A 17,256-nucleotide genomic window follows, 5' to 3' on the forward strand; every position below is an offset into this window, starting at 1 on the left:
CCCACCCAGAAACCAAGCCCCTCCCCATCGTACCTGCTCCAGCATCTGGATGGTCCCAGCCTGCTCATCCAGTTCCTCCTCCTGGTCTTTGACCTTCGCCTCCAGGTCCCTCAGCTGTTTCTTCACCTTGGCCAGGGAGGCTTCATCCTTTGACTCCTGGGAGGAGATGTCCTGCAGCTCTGCCTCCAGCGCCTCCGCCTTCTGCGTCAGCCCTGCGATGTCCGAGTCCTTGTCCTGTGAGAGACAGGGTCACCGTCAGCCCGGGGCACCCGGTGGTTGGGAGGCTGGGGAGGGGGCCGGGGGCCACTCACCTCCAGCAGCTGCTTGAGGCCAAAGACCTCAGCCACCAGCACATCCTTCTCTCGGCTCAGCTTCTCCCGCTGCAGCCGTTCCCGCTGCGCCTCCTCATGCGCCTGCGAGAGCTCGCTGTCAAACCTGTGTGGGGAGAGTGGGGTGAGCGCTCAGCAGCCCGGGGACTGACCCTCAGCCCTGTGCCAGGGGCACTGCACAGAGCATCCCCTTCCCTCAGCAGCAGGCACTGGGAAGGGCGGTGTGCTGCCGAGTGCTTGTTTGAAACACACTGTTGATGAGTCTTTAATTTCCAGCAAGGTGGCACCAAGTCACTCAGACACTCCTCCTGACGCCTTTGCTCCGTGCTAATGGGGAGTGCAGCACCTGCAGCACCGACCCCAGCAGCACCTCAGCTGTTCTCCAGGGCCAGCACGTGCCCGTGGGACTGTGGCTGCCAATGGCAGGGACTTGGCTACTCCAAGGCAGCTGGGGACACCAAACCCTCCAAGCAGGATATGGAGAGTTCTCTGGGAGAGATGGGTTCTTGCAGCAGCTTGGCTCCCACAGCTGCATCCCAGTGCTGGGGTTCCACGTGACATGGCACTGGTCCCATCCCCGAAGGGGACATGCGACCCCCCCAGAGGGGACACAAGGCCCTGGTGGAGGAGTGCTCAGCACAGCCTGTAGCCAGGCAGTGCCGTGGCAGTTTCTCCCAGCGCCCCTGGGATGGGATCAGCCGGGTTTACTCTGAAATCACTGCCTTTGGGGCTTGGAAAACAACCCTGCGCTTGAGTTTGTGACCTGCGTTAAACACCTCGGCGGCTAATCCCCATTTTTCCTCGCGCTGGGTAATAAACAGCTGCATTAGCACAGACTCCAATCCGCGGAAATTGAAATTAATTAGATTGGATTCTCTCGCTGTATTTGTGTGTGCGATCATTACCATAATGAGATGAAAGCGTCCCTGCTGCTTAATAACGTTAGCAAACTTTGGGGCTGGGAGAGGGGACGGGATGGCAGCGCGTGCTGAGCGCAGAAGCAGGGCACTAGCAGCCTCCACCATGGGACATGACCCCACACAGGGGGGATCACTCAGCTCTGGGCCCCTCCAAAAGGGCATGGGGATCCTCCCCACAACAAACACATCCAGCTTGGGCAGCCCCATCCCACTAGAGACACCTCAGCCAAGTAGGAGCTGGTGAGGTGCCCAAATCCCTGCTAAAATGGTAATGCCACTTCGCCAGAGGCGCATCCCCCGTGTCCCCCCCGCTGCCAGCACATGGTCCCCACCTCCGCTGCTTCTTCTCCAGGTCGTGGTTGCGTCCCTGCTGTCCCTCGAGGTGCAGCTTGGTGTCCTGCAGCTCGGCAGCCAGGCGCTGGCACTTCTTCTTCAGCTGCTGCAGCGCCCGCTGGCTCTCCTCGCTGTCCGCCTGCAGGTCCGCCAGCTGCAGGCAGAGGTGAGCAGAGCAGTGAGGGCTCCAGGATGCCACCATGTCCCTGCAGTCCTAGCCATGCTGAGGGGACCAGGGAGTCCCCAGGGCTGAGCCCCACTCACCTTGCGCTCCAGCTGCCTCTTGCCCTGCTGCTCCACCTCCAGCTTGTCCTCCAGCTCCTGCTGCAGCCGTTTCTTGGTGAAGTCGATCTCCCGCACCGCCCGCTCGTATTTCAGCCGCCATTCGCCACCTGTGTGGGGAAACGCGGTCACCAAGGGGCTGTGGGGGTGGCACAGGGAGAGGGGGACACTGCAGGGTGTGCCAGCAGCCAGCACTGGAGGCAGGACAGTACCTGAATCATCATCGTCGAGTTCCCCATTGAGCTCGGCCGCCCGGATGAGCCGAGCCTCCATCACCTCCATCTCCATTGACTCCATCTGCTTCTTTAGGGCATCATACTTGGCCTGGGAGGGGACATGGCTGTGGTGAGCACTTGCAGGGGACAGGAGACACTGCGAGGCCAGGGAGGGGCACATTCACCTGCAGGTCCTTCATCTCCTTCTCAGCCCGCAGCCTCTCGGCCGTCTCAGCGTCCAGCAGCTGGGAGGCTGACTCGCCGGTGTTCCGCTCGTCCGTCAGCTCCGACGTCAGCTCTGTGATCTGGGGGCAGCAGGGGGAATGGGGCCGTTGGCTGGGGCAGGCTGGCACAGCACCGTACCCCATCCCGGCACCGGCAAGGACCTACCCTGCTCTCCAGGCGGTCGCTGTTGAGCCGCAGCTCGTTACGCTCCTTCTCCACCTTCTCGAGTTTGCTCTTCAGCTGCTGGATCTCTTCCTGCAACAGAGAGGGCGGTGAGGGAGGGGGCAGGCGCAGGGAAGAGGCTGGCGGGTAGGAGGCTGGCAGCTCTCTGCCCCTCCCCAGCACCCCCCCAGCGCAGGATGGGCAGGGTGGGGGCTTGCCAGGGCTGCTCTCCCCTGCCAAGGGCTGGGCAGGGACTTTCCCCAACCCACTCCGCTGTCTGCCGACTCCAACCCCATAAATGGTGTTGAAATACCAGGCAGTCCCAGAAAAGCTGCAAAGGGGTACCCACATCCTTTGGGAGAGGGGGTGGGAGCAAATCCACCCATCAGCAGCTTGCTGAAGGGCTTGGGTGCACCCAGCCCAGGTGGGGAGGGAGGGGGCCCACCAGGATGTTGTGGAACCAGGGACCACCAGCCAGTGCTGCAGAAGCATGTTTGGCTGTTAACATCATCCTCTTTCTTCCTCTGGTTCCAGCACAGGCTGGGGGGCAGCAGGGGGCCCAGGTGCCCCTGCCCAGGTGCCCCCACCCAGGTGCTGTCCCCAGCAGGTCAGGGTGAAAGCTGAGCCAGGCAGCAGCTCCATGCTCGGTGAGTGCACCGGTGTCTGGTTGCCAGTGTGAGCGGAGCCCCCGCATTTGCCTCTGGCACACGGTTTCACTTCCATTCTCCACGCTTGTAATTGGGCTCAAGCAACAGCCGGCTCTTGGGATGCTAATGACATGCTGATTCGCAAATTAGGGAGCAATTCGAGCCTGGCGCTGGCGGGATGCAGGCAGTTGTGGTCGTAGTGCATCTCACCCCATCATGGGCTCCTGCATCCCAACCCACTGTGGGGTCCTGTATCCCAATCCACCACAGGATCCTGCATCCCACCCCTGTGTGGGGCCCTGCCCACGACCAACACTCCCCCAAGCCCTCCCTGCTCCATCCAGCATCCCCTGGCATGGATACCCACGTCTTTGCCGCGGATCTGGTCCTCGGTGAGCTGCACTTGGATGAGGGGCCGCACCGTGGTGAAGAGCTTCCACCAGGGCCAATCCTTCACCCCTTTGTTCTTCTTGATGTTCTTCTGCACGCACCGGATGGCCAAATCCTGGATCTGTGCAGGGCACGGGGCATGGGATCAGTATGGGGCCACCAGCAGGGCAAAACGGAGCGTGTGGGTGCTCAGCACTCCTGCCAGCACCCCAGCATGCTTCCCTTCATTAGCATTTAGGCTAATTGCACCAGCAAATCTGCTGTTTGATCCTCTGCAGCCCCTGTAAATGCTAATCCTGGGAAAGCAAGGCACTGTGAGATGCCTATTTTACACCTTCTCTAATGATAAAAGTAGGAGCTAAAATGTAGCTTCATCCTTCTGCGGCGATGCCCAGCAGCCTCCCTGCCGGTTCCCCCTGGCCCCCCGGTTCCCCCTGGCCCCCCACGGCTCCGGGGGAGGCGGGAGGAGGAGGTGCTGGCCCAGGAGGCGCAGAAAGGCTGCGCTGCCCATTTTAGGCGAAATTGTGCAGCAGAGCGGGGAGGGGAGAGTCGCTGGGACGAACCTTTCTCTTCTTGAAGTGCTGCCGTGCCAGGAAGCCCCTGCACGCTGCCTGGAAAAGGGTGATGTTCCTGCTGGTCTGCGTGTCCCGCTGCTCCTCCAGCCTGGCCAGTGATCCAGCCCGGAAAAATACCTGCAGGAGGGGAGCAGGACGGCAATGGGTGCCGGCATCCCTCCGGCCACGCCGTGCCACCCTCCCGCTGGTGGGGATGCGTCTCTCCCCTCCGCAGCCACTGGTCCTGTCCCACGGTGGGGTTTTATTCCCCAGGCACGAGGAATGCCGTGGGTGGGAGCAAACAGTGCTGCCCTTTTGCTGTCCCACCGTGCCATGACGCACAGCCCTGCCCACACCCACACCCGGTGGTGTCGGGCACCGTACCCGGCTCAAGCCCATGTGGTAGCTGCTCTTCTCCAGGTCCAGTGACTCCAGGAGCTCCTCCACTGCCTGCAGGGAGGGAAAGGTGTCAGGGCCAGGCACTCCAGGGTGTAGGGGACCCTGGACCACAGCAGTGACTCTGACATGGGGCACGTACCCGCTTCTCATCCACCACGATGTAGTTGCGCCCATGCTTTTTGGTCAGGTGTGGGGCCAGGACATCAAAGCGCCGCCTGAACTCCGCAAACACCATGTGGTCGGGGTAACCTGGGGAAGCAAGGGAGAGTGGGGCTGTGTGGGCAGCCAGGACACCTGGGGGATGGCCAGGGACAGTCCCAAGTGCCCTGACATGCTGAGGCTCATGTTTTGGGAGAGCCGATGGGGTCACCCCATGTGACACAAGTTCCCCATAGGGTCAGGCATTGCTGGAATGCCCCCAGCCTCCCTGGGAGGTTTTCCTTGGCTGCGTCCTCCAGCAATTTTGGCCGGGATCTGAGGAGAAAGTAGCCAAATCTCTCCTCGGGGGGAGAGCAGGGACACGTGTTGCCTGTGCAAGTCCTGCTCTGGCTCCACTCTGAGCCACAGCCAGCTCCTGCATCAGGCTCCAGCACTGAGCCTCCATATCTTAATTAACGATGAGGTATTGATGGAGACATTGACCCCAGCACGGCCGGCTGGCTACGGCCATCGATCCAGGAGGTGTGCAGGTGGCATCGATTTCCAATCACAGCAGGAAGGGTCTGGCCTCCAAGGAATAAACCCTCAGCCGGGTGGCTGGCCAGCCAATGTATCAATAAATGCTTTGCTGAGCACAACCCAGAGGCCCTCGTTGCAGTGGGACAGGGGCTGGATGTCGATGGGATTGCTGCCCCGAACCAACGGCACCAGGGGAGACACCCAATTAAGGCCATGCCTGTCCCCAGTGCAGATAACAGCCTGCAGGGGAGGGGGGACAGGGACAGGACCACCCTGGGGAGAGACTCCAGAGTTCAGAGTGAGGGTACGTGCTGAAGGGCTTCCTGGGGGTCTTTGGCTCTCCAGCAAGGAGATGCAGGCATGACCTCCGTGTTGTCCACCCCTGGTGCCAGGGCTCACCTTGGCGGTACATGCGGAGGGCGTCGAGCAGGCGGGAGCCGCGGAGCTGGGCGCGCAGGAGGGGCACGTCCAGCTGCATCAGCCCGGCCTCGCAGTGCTCCGTGGGCAGCTCCAGCTCGCTGCCGCTCACCCGCCGGCACGGCACAGCCTGGGGGTCCCCGCCACCCCCCGCCTTGGGCAGGAAGCAGTGCACGAAGTGGAGCTTGGACTTCTTGATGCTGTCGATGAGGGCGTCCTGCAGGTGTGGCAGAGCAGGGTGAGCGGTGACGCACAGAGGTGTCCCAGCCAGATGCGGGGACCCCCCCAACACGCCCTCACTCACCACTTGCAGCTTGATCTGGATGCACAGGGATTTCTTCTTGACCGCAGCCACGCCGGTGGTGAAGGTCTTGCGCATGCTGGTGGCCCGGCGCAGGGCCAGCTGGGAGCCCCCCTCCAGCCCTGCCACCGAGCCCGACAGCACCAGCGCCGAGCCGCCGCGCCCGGCAAACAGGCTGCTGATCACCTTCCTGCAGGGCACAGAGGCTGTGTCACCCCCCAGCGTCACCTCTCCCCCCTGCCACGCTCCCACCCCAGGACCCTGCTCACTTTTGGGACTCCTGCAGCAGGACAGAGGCGTTTTGGGAAGCGGGGTTGTGCTTGACGTAGTTGAGCCATCCTGTAGCATCGTACTCCACCCAGTTGGTCCCTGAGCTGTGGCCCAGGAGGAAGTGTCGGGGCTTATCACTGGGGAGCAGCGGGTTGTGCCCTGTGGGGAAACAGCACCAGTGAGCACAGCCCCAGGGACCATGGGGCATGTCACAGAATCCCAGAATGGTTTGGGTTGGAAGGCACCCTAAATATTATCTCATTCCACCCCCCTGCCATGGGCAGGGACACCTTCCATTACAGAAGTTGTTTCTGGTCTAGTGGACACATCCCCACGGTCCCAGGCCCCCCTCCATACCTTTTTTTCCTCCTTCCTGGGGGCCATAGTAGGAGAAGAGCCGTTCCAGCAAGGTGTCCTCGTTGCCGCCTGGCTGCAGCGCCTCCTCCTCCAGAAGCCACAGCAGCCCCCGCGCCTCGTCCGTGCGGGCCAGAGACCGGACCTGCAGGGTTACCATGCTGGCAGCTGGTCTGGCACACCAGTGTCCCCCAGGGCAGGGACATGGGGTGACACAGGGCACCCAGGCCACCCAGGAATCATGCAACCTCCCACTGTGTGAGAGGGCTCCTGAATCCTGCTCCCCAGCAGGGAAGAGTCCATATGGGACACTCTGGCAGCGCATCTCACTGAGGTGGGAAATGCAGCGCTGGGCTGAAACCCAGCACAGGGATGGTGCCAGCAGCACCCCTGGTCTCTGCAGCCTCCTCCAGTAGGGACTGGAGAACCTTGGGGACCCATGGACACTGGGGACCTGAGCACCTTGGGGACCAGAGTATCCTGGGGACCAGAGCACTTTGAGGACTGGAGCACCCCAGAGATCACACAAAGTTTCCAGGCCCCCTGCCCACAGCATAAGCAGCCCCCAGGACAGGAGGGGAAAACCATGCTGGGGGATGCACCAGGTATGTGCGCTGCACACACACTTGTACCCATGCTCTCATGGCCAAGCATTCAGGATAGCCCCTTTCCTTCCCCTCTACCACTGAAGTGCCAAAAAGCTGCCCATCTGCTGCTGTGATGTGGATGGAAGGAAGAGTGGAAGGTGCTTACCAGTGCCTGGTGTGAGGACTGGTCTACAGCAGCTATGGAGCCAGAGGAGCTGGGCTCAGCATCAGCCAGGGCGAGCTCTATGTTCTCCTGGAGAGGGGAAACAGAGGCAGGTGAGTGTCCACTCCGCGGAAGAGCAGTGATAGGGATCGTGAGCCCATTAGGGTGTTGATGTCGATGGGGTTTAGGGTGATGCCACATGCTAAGAGGGGACCAGGACACATGGAAGGGTCCCTGTGGGCTGTCAGCGGTGAGATGGAGCAGCAGCAGTGACCACCATCACCATCACCCACAGCTACTCCAACACATCCCAGCCCAGCCTGCCTTTGCTGTGCTCCACAGCCAGCACAGGAGCCCTGAGGAAAGCCCTGAGCACCGAGCATCGTGTCAGAGCTGCTTTGGTTGGACTGGTCCAGAGTGACCACTGGGTAAGAAACCAGGAGGGACACATAGGAGATGTTCACGTGGGTGTAGGAGGGCAGGAGTGAAGGAGGTGATGGCAGCCCTGGGCGTCTCTGGTACCTCCTTGTACCGCTCCAGCTCGCGGGCAAAGGTGCGCTGGTGGAAGAGTTGCTGCAGGCGCTCCTGGGCGTAGTTGTGGCAGAGCTCCTCAAAGGTGGCCCCCCGGCTCTGCCCCGCCAGCTCGGGGTTCTGCGCCCCGGGGGTGTCCACCACCGTCACTGAGCACACCGAGTGCTGGCTCGACTTCAGCGCCCTGGGGGGAGCACAAAGGGACACAGTGGGGTCAGTGGCTGCTGCCAGGCACCCCCCAGCTCTCCTGCTGGCCCCCCCAGCACGTACCTGTTGAGGAGGGAGATGAGGAGCGTGAAGAGCTCGGAGTACAAGCCAGCTGCCATGCCCTCCAGGCATTCCAGCGCCGTCAGCTTGGGACCTGGCCAAAGCAAAGCTGAGTGTCCCCAGCCCAGCATCCCTCTCTGGGCCATCTGCTGTCCCCCCCATACCTCACCCTACCTGTGCCACTGTCCCCCAGGGGAGACTCATCGGGGCCCTGCCGGAAGGAGGTGGAGCGCTGCAGGGTGCCCTTGGGCTGGTGCTTGAAGATGGCAGAGGAGATCTCCTCCAGGCTGCAGCCCAACAGGTACGCGGCTTTCTGAGCCCACTCGTGCCGTGCAAACTGTTTCCTCCCAGCTGAAGGGTGGAGAAGAGGGCTCAGAGCCTAGCAGGGCACCCCCAAAAATGGGGAGTGTTTCCAAACAGGCCTGAGATGATCTTAGGGACCCACAGAGTAGGCGGGGGATGATGGGTACAGTGGGAGCACACGTTTTGGGGTTTGAGGAGACAGAGATGTTTGGGGTCTAGAGGAGACAGGGGTGAATGGCTTTGTGCTGCTGCAGGGCTGAGCCTGGAGCCACACGGGTGTGAAGCACGGACCCCTTGCCACCACTACCCAGGGACCTCTGAGGCTCTGAGCCACCCCACAAGGGGACATGTCCCTGCCTGGTGACACAGCCGCAGCGCAGCCGGACAGACACAGAGACACGGACGCTGGGGGCGGCGGGAGCAGGTTAATGGTGACACACAGGGACACGGAAGCGGGATGACGGTGGCACGGGGGGGAGGGGGAAGCCAGAGACACGCGCGGAGAACGGGACTTTACCTTCGTCGGCGTCTGCATTGCAAAGGGCAGCATGCACCATGCGAACAGAGACAGGGGTTAGAAACAACGACACGCGACGGCACGGGGGGGACGCCCTCCTGCCACCACGCCACCGCACATGCCATGCCTGCCCCCTCCCCAGCCATCGCTGCAGTGACGAACTGTGACCTGGCATGGGGGTCCCTCCCCTGTGAGCCCCCCGCACCACGGGCACTGCTGGGGAGCAGCTCGGCTCTGCCCCGGCCCATGGAGAGCCCCTTTTGGATCCAGCCCAGGGTCAAGGAAATTGTGGGGCTGATGCAACTCAGCTGCCTCTGAGCACCCCCAGTGTCCATGAGGCGCAGGGGAGGCTTCAGCAGCAGCAGCAGCAGCACAGACCTGGGAGTGGGATGCTCGCCCCGATGCAGCAATGCTCCCCCCCAGCAGGATATGGGGTTCCCCCACACAGCAGGCTCCCATGGAGAGGCTCCGGAGCTGCCTGAGCATCCCGCTGTGGTGGCTGCAGTGGGACCCTGCTGCCCTCTAGTGCCCCGAGAGCACCCCATGGGCCAGCACTGCACCCCAAGAACACACCACGGGCCAGCCCTGCACCCCAACGTGCATCCAGACCCCTCCGGTCTCTCCCTTCTCATCTCCAGCTCATTTTTTCCCCCAGGGCTGCAAATTCCCTGGGTGCAGCCACCAGCTCCAGGTGCCCATTTTGGGGGTGACATGCCCAGCTCTCCCACCAGTGTGCAGCACCACAGGGGCTTCCAGCACAAAAGGCAGAAAGAGAAAGCCACAGGGGGAGAAGGGCAGTCCCCAAAGCCAAATTTGCCATCCCCAGGAATGAGAGCAAAGCTGGTGCTGTGGGAGACTCACACCCATGGTGAGCTCTGTGTGCCAAGGCATCCCTGCCCCACACCACCAATGGTGCTGACAGGATGGGGTTGGGAGTCCTCAAGAGCAGCAGGCAAATTTGGGGCTGCCAGGACACAGCCAGGGTCAGGGTTGGTCCAAGCACACCAGCAGCATCCCAAGCCCCCATTGCAGCCCCAAAACCAGCATCGCGTGGCACCCCCGAAAGCAGAGCCCTCCCCACTCCCATTACCAGCTCCATCTGCCAGTGGCTCTGCGAGGAGGATGGAGGGAAAGGTGTTACACTGGGAATGGGGGGACACCCCCCCTCCCAACTCCCTCAGGCCCCACCCAGGCCCCCACTCCCCCAAGTTGTCAGGGGCCAACCCAGGGTCTGGGTGTGTTCAATTCCCACCAGTTAACGAGACCACCCCGACCATGGGGACCAAACTGGGTGTCCCAAAGCACCCAGGGTGACAGGGCACTGTCCCTCAGCTGATACAGCCCCCACTCCCTCCCCCAGGGCTTGGCTGCACTGCAGGAGACTCTGGCTCTGGAACCCCTCACATCCATCAGTCCCAAATCTCCCCTCATTAATGGCTCCCAGCTCACTACCTTTGGTTGCCCCGGCAGCTCCTAGATGGTAAATGGCTCCCAGGATGAGCCAGAAGGCTTTCTGCTCATCTCCTGAGATGCCCATCACCTTCATGGCTGCCAGGAGCTTGCTGAACTGCTGGGTTGCCTTCTGTTTTTCCTCAGGCTGTGGAAAACAATAGGAGCCATCGGTCTGGGAGCCCAGCTCTGCCTCCCCCTGCACTCAAATGGGCCAGAGACCCCCATCTTCCCCCACAGCTCCCCATGGCAACAACCTTAGAAGGGGGCACAATGCCGAAGACATTGTTCTCTGCCAGGTGGTTGAAGTGAAGCTCAGTCCTGCAGGGATAAACACCACGGTTGGCCCCATGGGGGAGGTCCCAGAGACCCCCCCCCTCACGATGGGGGCTGTGCCCTCCCCTCCAGCTCACCGCAGGGTGCTGTCAGAGCAGGCCAGCAGGTAGTAGAAGACATTGAAGGTGGCCTCGTTGGCCGGGCGCCGGGCCACGCGCAGCTTCTCCAGCAGCAGTGTCTGGTGGAGGTGGGAGAGTCGGGAGCTGCCCCCAAGTGCCCCGCTCCCACTGAGACCACCCAGCCCGCCCCAGCCTCGTCCTTGCTGCCAGCCCAGGATCCCCACGGAGTTGTGAGGGTGTCCCTCCCACTGCAGGGCACCATGTGAATGCAAACATCACCCAGGCAGCCCATAAGCATCTCTCTTCAGTGAATGCTACCACAAGAGCACGGAGTGGTTCTCCTGGATTTTAAGGGCTCTGCTGTTACTACAGCAGGCAGGTGTCTGGAAGACACGTCCCCTGATTTTGGGACTAACTCAGCAAGGATAGGGAGCCCATCTGATCTGGGTGTGAGCAAGGACGAGAGCAGGATGCCAGGCTGCTGAGTGCTGCAAGCATGGGGCTGGGGGTCTATGGCAGAGCTTGCAGTGTAGAAAACACCAGGAGAATCACGGAATCATGGAATGGTTTGGATTGGAAGGGACCTTAAAGATCGACGAGTTCCAAACCCCTGCCATGGGCAAGGACACTTTCCCTCAGATCAGGCTGCTCCAAGCCCTGTCCAACCTGGCCTTGAACGCTTCCAGGGATGGGGCAGTTAGAGCTTCTCTGGGCAACACTCCAGTGAGGATGGACTCGCTCCCACACCAAGGGGAGCCACGCTGACAAGGATGGACCAGCTCCCTGGCCTTGAACGCTTCCAGGGATGGGGCAGTTAGAGCTTCTCTGGGCAACACTCCAGTGAGGATGGACTTGCTCCCACACCAAGGGGAGCCACGCTGACAAGGATGGACCAGCTCCCGTGCTGGGGGGGGCCACCCCGGCCCCCTCACCTGTACAGAGGCAGACGCCACCTGCCCAGCCTGGTCGAAGTCCAGAGAGATGATCTGGGAGAAGCGGGTGGCGTTGCCGTTCATGCCGGTGCTGCTATTGCCAAAAGCCTCCAGGATGGTGTAGAGAGCCTGCCACTTCTCCACTGCGGGAAGAGAAGTAGGGCGGTGCAGGGGCTGTGCAGTGGCAGGGGGCCAGAGCCAGCCAGGCAGGTGCTGCTGCTCCCGTGCCATGCTCTGCGCCGCAGCAGCCCCCAGGAGCGCGGCAAAGGCACCGGCGTGACACAGTGGCAGCCCCTCTGGCGCGTGTCCGGCCGCTGCCACGTGCGTGGGGCTGTGACTGCAAAGCGAGGGGCGTGTGCAGGCAGGACAAGGGGACTCCGTGCCCCGCCGGGGACTCACCAGAGAAGACCTTGCCGGTGCTGCCGGCGATGGTGGCGAGGTACTGGACCAGGTGCTGGCAGTTGGTGGTTTTGCCGCTGCCGCTGGCGCCCAGCAGGACGATGGCCTGGTCCTGGCGGCTCATCAGCATGCTGCGGTACGCGGCCTGCGCCACTGCGTAGATGTGCGGGGACGTGTCCTCCCTGCGGCACCCCTTGAACATGTGCATCACCTGGAGGGGATGGGGAGGGGAAGCGGGTGATGGTCAGCTCCCTGCCACCCCTCTGTCCCCTCTGCACGGCGCCAGCTGCTTGTCCCCTGCGGTGTCACCCCGCTGCAGCGTCACCTTCTCGGAGTACATGGAGGGGGAGCTCAGTGGGTTGATGATGACCATGGTGGGCCCGGCGTAGGTGTGCAGGAGGTTGCCGCCGTAGCGCTGGCGCAGCGTGTGCAGCGTGCTGGACTCGTTGAGGTAGAGGAGGCTGGCGAGGTCCTCCACACGGTCGCAGGATGGGGGGTTTGCCTGGCAGCGAGGTTGGGGTGGGGCGGGTCAGGCAGGGAACGGGGCTCTGCCCCACCGGCCCCCCGCCCCGCAGCCCTACCTTCTCCACATCGTCCTCTTCCACCTCCAGGACGGCTCCATCGTGGTCCAGTTTCACCTTCACCTTGCCCTCGGGCAGGGGACTGCCCGCCTCTGGCCGCAGCTGGCTGCCTGCAAGGGGCATAGGGCACTCAGAGGGGCTATGCTGGCAGCCCCCAGGGACACCGCAGTAGGGTCAGGGGGGCTCGCTGTGCCACAGGAAGGATGGGGTGCTGTGTCCCAGCAGTGCCCTTGACTCACCTAAGGAGAAGCCATCCCTGTGCACCAGCCACACCTTCTCAGTCTCGTACCAGGCCTCCTCGGCTGCTATCTGCTCCTCCGTCTTGGCCTGAGGGACAGTAGATGTGGAGAGGTTGTAGTCACCTGCCCCCTGCCCTGTCTCACTCCCTGCCCACATCTCTGGGACTGGAGGGAGCAGGGCTGACTGGTAACAGGGCCATGTGCTGGCCATCCAGGCTACCTTCACAAGCCACAAGCCCTTCCAGCATGTCCCCAGTTTGCCCACTGGGGGGACCCCAGTGGGCTCAGGGCTGCAGAGACCACCAGGGCCCTGCCACAGCTTGGGACAGACATAAAGACACAGTGACCCACAGGCACATTCACTACGACCACCTCGGGTGAGCCTGGAGGGGCCAAGCTCCCAAACCACAGCCCTGAGAGCAGGCACCCATGCCAGCCACGTGCCAGGATGCAGGGACACCAGACATGCTATGGGGACATGGGACATGCTGCAGGGACATGCTGCAGGGACACAGGACACACTGAGGCACATAATGGAGGCACACAGGACATGGCACAGGACTGTGACGTGGGAAATGCCAGGCTGGCGTGGCCAGCACAGTGGGGATGTGCCTGGCACATGGAGAGCAGGATGAGCCCCAAAGCCAAACCTGAGCTGCAGCAGGGACGGGGCCAAGAGGAGCTGCCGACGCATCGTCCGCTGGACCCTGGCGAGGCCGAGAGACGGCGAAGGTGAGAAGGGCTCAGCCCTGCCCCGCACACAGCACAGAAAGAGGCGGGGAGGAGCAAGCGGGAGCAAAGCATCGCTGTGCCAAACCCTGCTCCTCATGCCATGGCCACCACTGTGGACAGCGGGGTGGCAAGTCCAGTGCAGTGCTGGACATACATAGAGCTGGAAAGGACGCTGGCCACGAGGCCGTGCTGCCAAAGCCCTGTGGCTGGGGGTCACTTCACTGACCCTGCTCTGAGCTCTGCCACAGCTGCTTTGGCATGAGCCATGCATCCTGCCAATGCCAGCACTCTGCCCCTTCACACCCTGCTCCACACCCCTGCCCGCCCCAGTTGTGCCAGCTCCACTGAGGGCACCCTCCTGGAACATCTGGCTTCCCGGCACAGCCTCGCTGGGGAGGGGAGAGGCACCCAGCCCTGGCTGCCCTGGCACCTGCCGGCCCCGTGGCAGCCCACGGAGCAGGGTGGGATGGGGAAAGCCTTACGCTCCAGCACGAGGCACGGGCGCAGATGCCAGCCCACCGGCAGACAGAGGATGGCAGGGGGTCGCTGGTGGAGGCAGAGGGCTCCTGAGGACAGGGGTACAGTACCTGGCTGGGTGCTGAAGCGGAGGCGGCGGGGTCCAGCTAATGGCAGCAAGGAAGGAGGAGAGAAAGAAGAGAGGGGGTGAGAGGCAGAGAGCAGAAGCAGCACCCTGACAAGCCACAGGGCCCTGGCATGGCCATGATTCACACAGCACCACCAGGACATCATCCATCCCAGCCACCACAGTGTGCCTGGGGCCCCCGCGGGGATGCCAGCAGTTCCCCATTCCCAACACACTGGGCTGGGCAATGATCCCCAAACCCACCAACAGCCCTGGTCATCCATTCCCTGCTGCCAGTGTCACCCAGAGATGGACCATGGGGTTGGCAGCCAGATACAGGGGTACAGTCACTGCGTGCAGAGCACACGGCATGTCCGGGACAGCCACACAGTGCCCACGTCTCCCCGTCCCTGGGAAAGCGACACGCAAGCACCAACACCTCTGGAATTACAGAAGTGGTGAAGATCCTCTCCAGCCGCAGCTGCGCCTCCTCGGATGGGCTCAGCAGGGATGTGGGGCCAGGGGAAGCAGGGTCAGGGGCAGCCTGGAGGCAGAGCACCATTAGCTCCAGGCCAGCTGCCCCACAGTCCTCACAGCCCTGGCACATGGGCACCAGTGGGGCCATTGCAAGGGCTTTCCCAGCCCTGCAGCCCATCAGTGCTTGGGGCAGGTCCCAGGGTGAAGGCACAGCTGGGTACCAGCGCGTACCCACAGTGTCCAGGGACCTGGGTCCCCACTCCTACACACCTGCTGGGGGGCAGCCGGGGCAGTTTTCACAGGGGTTGGCCGCTTCTCGCTGGTCTGCAGCTTCTTCTCCACATGAAATGGAGGGGAGACAAGGGGCAGTATGATGAAGTGGCCACAGCACACACGACTGCCCCAAAAAAGTGACTCCCACCCACACCACACATCCCAAAACCACTGCAAACCATGCAGGTGAGATCACACCATGCTGCACTGGGGACACTTAGAGCATCCCCCACCGTGCACACACCAGTACCTTGTGCCTCTCCAGGGCTGTGGGTTTCAGAGCAGGCACCTTTGCTGGCTCTGCTTTCCCTCCTGGAGGCTGCACTGGTGGCTGTGGCTTGGCTTCGGCGCCCGGGGACGGCTTTGCGTCCCCTCCAGCCGGCTCACGGGACTTCTCCTGCCTGTCCCCCGGCCGGAGCCGCGGCCGGTGCTCCTTGGTTTTGCCCTTTGCCATGAGGGTTTTGAGCCCCTCTGAGATCTCATCCTTGGGTTCTGGCTTGGCAGGAGCTGAAGGCACCACAGTGGGGGGAGGTGGCGGGGCTGGGGGAGCCGGGACACTGGTACGGCCTATTTCCTCCTTCCTTGGGGGTGGCACTGGCTCAGGAGATTTGGCATCTCGTCCCGGCTCCTTGGCAGTGCCAGTGTCCTCCCCTGGCAGGACTTTGCGGACCACCTTGCGCACCACCCGGACCACCTTGCGGCGGGACAGCCCCTGGCCATCGTCTCCCTGTTCCTCAGCGGCTGGGCCCTCCAGCCCATTCACAGCTGCCCCATTCAGCACCGGCTCTGGGCTCTTCCCTCTCCCAGGAGGTGGCTCGGGGCTCTTCACAGGCTCAGGGCTCTTTGTGGGTTCAGAGTTCTTCCCAGGCTCAGGTTTTGGGGGCTCAGCTTTCAGGGGTGCAGATGCTGCATCCTTCAGGCTCTCTGACTGCAGCCACAACGACACCAGTGTGAGTGGAGGTCCAGCCTCCACTGCTCTTTGGGACATGGTGGTGCCCAGGGCTCTGCCCTGCCACGGAGCACAGCTCCCAGCCAGACCCCAGCACTGGGACACAGCACCCTTCCCCACCAACCTACAGCCCCACAATGGATCCCAGGGCAAGGAGCAGTGGTGACCTCCCTGCCCCACATACAGTGACCCACTGACCCTCAGGCTGCCAGCACGGGGGTAAAACTCAGTGCTCAGGGCATCACTAAGCCCATGACCCTGCATGGTGTCCCCAAGCCCTGTCACAGGGGCTGCTCCCACCAAGGACAAGCCCCATCCCCAAAAGCTCCACCCTGCCCGTGCCCTGTGACACTTACAGCCCCGTCCTCCTTCACGGGTCTTTTCACAGCTAAAGATTTGTCCTCGTCCTTGACCTGAGGGTCAGACAAACAAGAGGAGCACGTTTCAGCCCACTGTGGGGCCTCGGTGCCAGAAAACCCACCAGGACCATTGCTCCATGCCAGCCCCAATTTGCAGCCCACTGCAGGGACAAGGACGTGTGTCCTTCCAGGCTTCCCATCAGCTGAAAAAACAGGGGTGAAGCACAGAGATGCACCCTGGTTATGGCAAACCCCAAAGGTGGGAGAGGTGGCCTGGGCCCTCTCATCATGTGCAGCCAGTGAGGGAGCTGGTTCAGAGTCCCACCACCACTCCTGCAGGGCTCTGTCATTCTGCACGTCACCCCCCCCAGTGTCACAGCACGTTTTAAGTGTCACCAGCTAATCTCTGCAGCAGCCGCAAGTGGGACATGCCAGATCCCTGCTGACCCGGGGAAACCAGGGGCCTCTGGGGGTGGGGTGGGCGGCCAAACTCTGCCCTGAGCCATGTCTCTGAGTGCCAGGACTTGGCTGTGACACTGTGGTGGCAGCATGTGGTGCATCCTGTGGCCAGCACACCCCGACTTGCCATCACACAGGAGCTCCTGGCTGGCAGGTGGCACTGAGGTGGCTCACACTGAGTTAGGGGCTACACCAGCCACTGGCAAAGCCGTTAGTGATGGTGTTAGTGATCACATGCATGGCTGTGTTGGTGACCCCAGCCCTGGCCAAGCTCCTGTTTGCCTGGCACAGCCCCTGTCATGGCAGCACAGTGAGGCTGGGAGTGCTGCTCCAAACATGGTGCCAGCACTGGGCAAACTGGGGGAGCCGGTCAGCAGCGTGACCCAAATGTGGGGTGCAGGCAAACATGCGAGAGAGACTTCCCTTCTGCTCCCAGAATGCAAACCGGGATGAGAACGCCATGGTGATGTCTCATGGAGCCGCAGCCCTGGCTGGGGAGAGAGGGAGAGGTGAGACGGACTGGGGACAGCACACACAGAACGCCAAACCACGGCCCAGGGTACAGGCATGGTGCCCTTCCCCACC

At 62.4% G+C, this 17,256-nt stretch overlaps 1 protein-coding gene across 9 annotated transcripts in view; it reads right to left on the reverse strand.

Moving 5' to 3' along the window:
• Positions 1–17,256, reverse strand: part of MYO18A (myosin XVIIIA) — a 36,808-nt gene that overhangs the window by 9,719 nt on the left and 9,833 nt on the right. For 3 of the 9 annotated variants that reach the window (XM_082294679.1, XM_082294673.1, XM_082294672.1), the window contains exons 2-35: positions 17,094–17,162; positions 16,210–16,265; positions 15,155–15,832; positions 14,902–14,964; positions 14,594–14,698; positions 14,159–14,194; positions 13,490–13,546; positions 12,840–12,927; positions 12,601–12,710; positions 12,345–12,521; positions 12,020–12,230; positions 11,621–11,763; positions 10,707–10,807; positions 10,551–10,614; positions 10,297–10,441; positions 8,199–8,375; positions 8,028–8,118; positions 7,749–7,941; positions 7,230–7,316; positions 6,480–6,621; positions 6,122–6,281; positions 5,856–6,042; positions 5,534–5,768; positions 4,596–4,705; positions 4,442–4,507; positions 4,067–4,195; positions 3,481–3,624; positions 2,470–2,559; positions 2,265–2,384; positions 2,077–2,188; positions 1,847–1,974; positions 1,582–1,736; positions 312–435; positions 34–234 (exon numbers count right to left, since the gene is read on the reverse strand). In XM_082294679.1, the coding sequence (XP_082150805.1) occupies positions 34–234; positions 312–435; positions 1,582–1,736; positions 1,847–1,974; positions 2,077–2,188; positions 2,265–2,384; positions 2,470–2,559; positions 3,481–3,624; positions 4,067–4,195; positions 4,442–4,507; positions 4,596–4,705; positions 5,534–5,768; positions 5,856–6,042; positions 6,122–6,281; positions 6,480–6,621; positions 7,230–7,316; positions 7,749–7,941; positions 8,028–8,118; positions 8,199–8,375; positions 10,297–10,441; positions 10,551–10,614; positions 10,707–10,807; positions 11,621–11,763; positions 12,020–12,230; positions 12,345–12,521; positions 12,601–12,710; positions 12,840–12,927; positions 13,490–13,546; positions 14,159–14,194; positions 14,594–14,698; positions 14,902–14,964; positions 15,155–15,832; positions 16,210–16,265; positions 17,094–17,133 (4,725 nt within the window). In that variant the 5' untranslated portion in view covers positions 17,134–17,162. Of the gene's footprint in view, positions 1–33; positions 235–311; positions 436–1,581; positions 1,737–1,846; positions 1,975–2,076; positions 2,189–2,264; positions 2,385–2,469; positions 2,560–3,480; positions 3,625–4,066; positions 4,196–4,441; positions 4,508–4,595; positions 4,706–5,533; positions 5,769–5,855; positions 6,043–6,121; positions 6,282–6,479; positions 6,622–7,229; positions 7,317–7,748; positions 7,942–8,027; positions 8,119–8,198; positions 8,376–10,296; positions 10,442–10,550; positions 10,615–10,706; positions 10,808–11,620; positions 11,764–12,019; positions 12,231–12,344; positions 12,522–12,600; positions 12,711–12,839; positions 12,928–13,489; positions 13,547–14,158; positions 14,195–14,593; positions 14,699–14,901; positions 14,965–15,154; positions 15,833–16,209; positions 16,267–17,093; positions 17,163–17,256 lie in introns of all 9 variants that reach the window. The other 6 variants (XM_082294674.1, XM_082294680.1, XM_082294677.1 and 3 more) reach the window with 6 other exon arrangements.

The sequence above is a fragment of the Coloeus monedula genome, assembly GCF_965178545.1.
Source record: "Coloeus monedula genome assembly, chromosome: 20".
NCBI lineage: Eukaryota > Metazoa > Chordata > Aves > Passeriformes > Corvidae > Coloeus > Coloeus monedula.